General features: G+C 37.3%; 1 protein-coding gene across 1 annotated transcript; it reads left to right on the top strand.

The window, feature by feature from the left end:
- Nucleotides 1–862: 862 nt before the first annotated feature.
- On the top strand, nucleotides 863–2,281 carry LOC106324347 (cytochrome P450 71B4-like; the record flags this gene model as incomplete). The annotated part of the gene is made up of 2 exons (XM_013762330.1): nucleotides 863–1,811; nucleotides 1,877–2,281. Coding segments are annotated over exons 1-2 (1,305 nt in total), but the record flags the coding sequence as incomplete, so codon positions are not given.
- Nucleotides 2,282–2,286: the final 5 nt, after the last annotated feature.

Genomic DNA, 2,286 nt, shown 5'->3' with positions numbered 1-2,286 from the left:
TTTTTTTTTTTCTAAAACAATTTAAATACAAAAATAAAAATATTCAATAAAAAATTTAAATTAGAATTATAAAAATACTAAAATATATCTATTATATTTTAATTAATATTATAAAACTTTAAAATGAAAATATTTTCTATAATTTTTAAAAAGTTTAAACTATAACTTTCTAAATATAAATTTTATATTTATTATAATATTATTATTTTTGATATTTTATAATGATATAAAATATAAATATTATTAATTTATTATTTAACCGCTGTTGCGTTTGGTAGTTAACCAGTCATAAGTATTCCGCAAACGCACCAATTTCTAACCGCAGAACCAGTCGTATAAATCTCTTAAAACCGCTAGAAACCGCAACCATCCGCATCCGCAAACTCCCGCAGCCGCAACCGCAACCGCTGCGGTTGAACCAGTCAGACCCTTAATTTAAAGGGTTCAAGATAATAAGTGCTCGAGTTTTGAAATGTCGATTGGCTTAGGTTCATATATTTTACACCATTTTTTAATCACTGGATGGTCCATACTTTCAACACCAGACTAATTCTGCCAAAGTCAGTGTAGCCGTTGATTAGTTCACACTTCACTCACCAGATTTTTTCATGGATCTAAATAATTTATCTTATCAAATGAAAATGATTAGATATACAATTCCGACTTCTCTTCCAATGAGAACCACTAGACCACTAGCACTTGGTTAGTTCCAGTGTTTAAACGGAACGCCTCTTTACCTCTCAAAGCTTATCTTCACAAACGTAAAGGACATGTTAACTTCATATGTGATATGTCTGTACTGTGTCTTATCTTGCCGGTCAAGTCGCTTTTAACTATCTGCTTATTTAAAATGTCGCAATGCTCTGTTTTTATAATTACCGAACAACAGAAACACACAAAAAACGAAAACAATGTCGATTATTTTGTGTTTCTTTTTGTTTCTTCTTCTCCCCGCTCTTTTCTCGTTAATATTCGTGAAGGATATCAAATCCTCGAAACAAAATCTTCCTCCAAGCCCACCACAGCTTCCTATCATCGGAAACCTACACCAGCTTCGAGGGTTGTTTCACAGATGTCTTCATCATCTCTTGAAGAAACATGGACCTTTGATACTACTCCGTCTAGGGGTTCTTAGAATGGTCGTGATCTCATCGAGTGAAGCAGCTGAAGAAGTTCTTAAAACCCATGACACTGAGTGTTGTACAAGACCCGTCACTATGGCCTCAACCGTTTTCTCGCGTAACGGTAATGACATCGGCTTTGGGGAATACGGTGAGGCATGGAGAGAGCTGCGTAAGCTCGCGGTTCGTGAGTTTTTCAGCGTGACAAAGGTTCGATCTTTCAGGTACGTTAGAGAGGAAGAGTGTGACTTGATGGTCAAGCAACTGAGAGAATTGGCTTTGAAGCAATCCCCTGTGGATTTGAGCAAAACCCTTTTTTGCTTAACTGCTAGTATCGTCTTCAGATCTGCCTTGGGGCAGAGTTTCTTGGAGAACAAGCATATCGATAAGGAAGGGATCGAAGAACTGATGCTTGAAGCTCACAGTAACATGTCTTTCAATTTAACTGATATGTTCCCCACTGCTGGTCTTGGATGGTTCATGGACTTTGTATCAGGGCAACGTAAGAGACTTCATGATGTTTTCACGGAGGTTGATACTTTTCTAAATCATATAATAGATGATCATCAATCCAAGAACTTCACACAAGATCGTCCTGATTTCATCGACTACCTCTTAGAAATGATACCGAAACAAGAAGAAAATGAATCTTTCAAGCTCACCATTGATCATCTCAAAGGAATCATCCAAGTAAGCAAACAAATCTCTTTACTTCATATCCTTACTTACATAATCTAATGTTGTTTTGTTGATAGGGCATATATCTTGCTGGAGTAGACACAAGCTCCATCACCATGATTTGGACGATGGCAGAGCTCGTTAGAAACCCTAGAGTGATGAAAAAGGTACAAGATGAGATCCATAGTTGCATTGGAATCAAACACAAGGAGAGAATCACTGAAGAGGATCTTGATAAGCTTCAATACTTGAAGCTTGTGGTGCAAGAAAGCTTAAGACTACACCCACCAGTTCCTCTATTACTCCCCAGAGAAACAATGAGTCAAATCAAGATTCAAGGCTATGACATTCCACCAAAAACCATTCTAGTGGTGAATGCTTGGTCGATAGGTAGGGATCCTAAACACTGGAAAGATCCAGAAGAGTTTGTCCCGGAGAGGTTTATCACTACAAGAAAACACACCGAATTCCGACGGATCTTCCGACG

This window comes from Brassica oleracea, chromosome C2 (assembly GCF_000695525.1).
Source record: "Brassica oleracea var. oleracea cultivar TO1000 chromosome C2, BOL, whole genome shotgun sequence".
NCBI classification, from domain to species: Eukaryota; Viridiplantae; Streptophyta; class Magnoliopsida; order Brassicales; family Brassicaceae; genus Brassica; species Brassica oleracea.
Note: the sequence above shows the minus strand (reverse complement) of the source record. Positions and strands in the feature narration are given on the sequence as shown.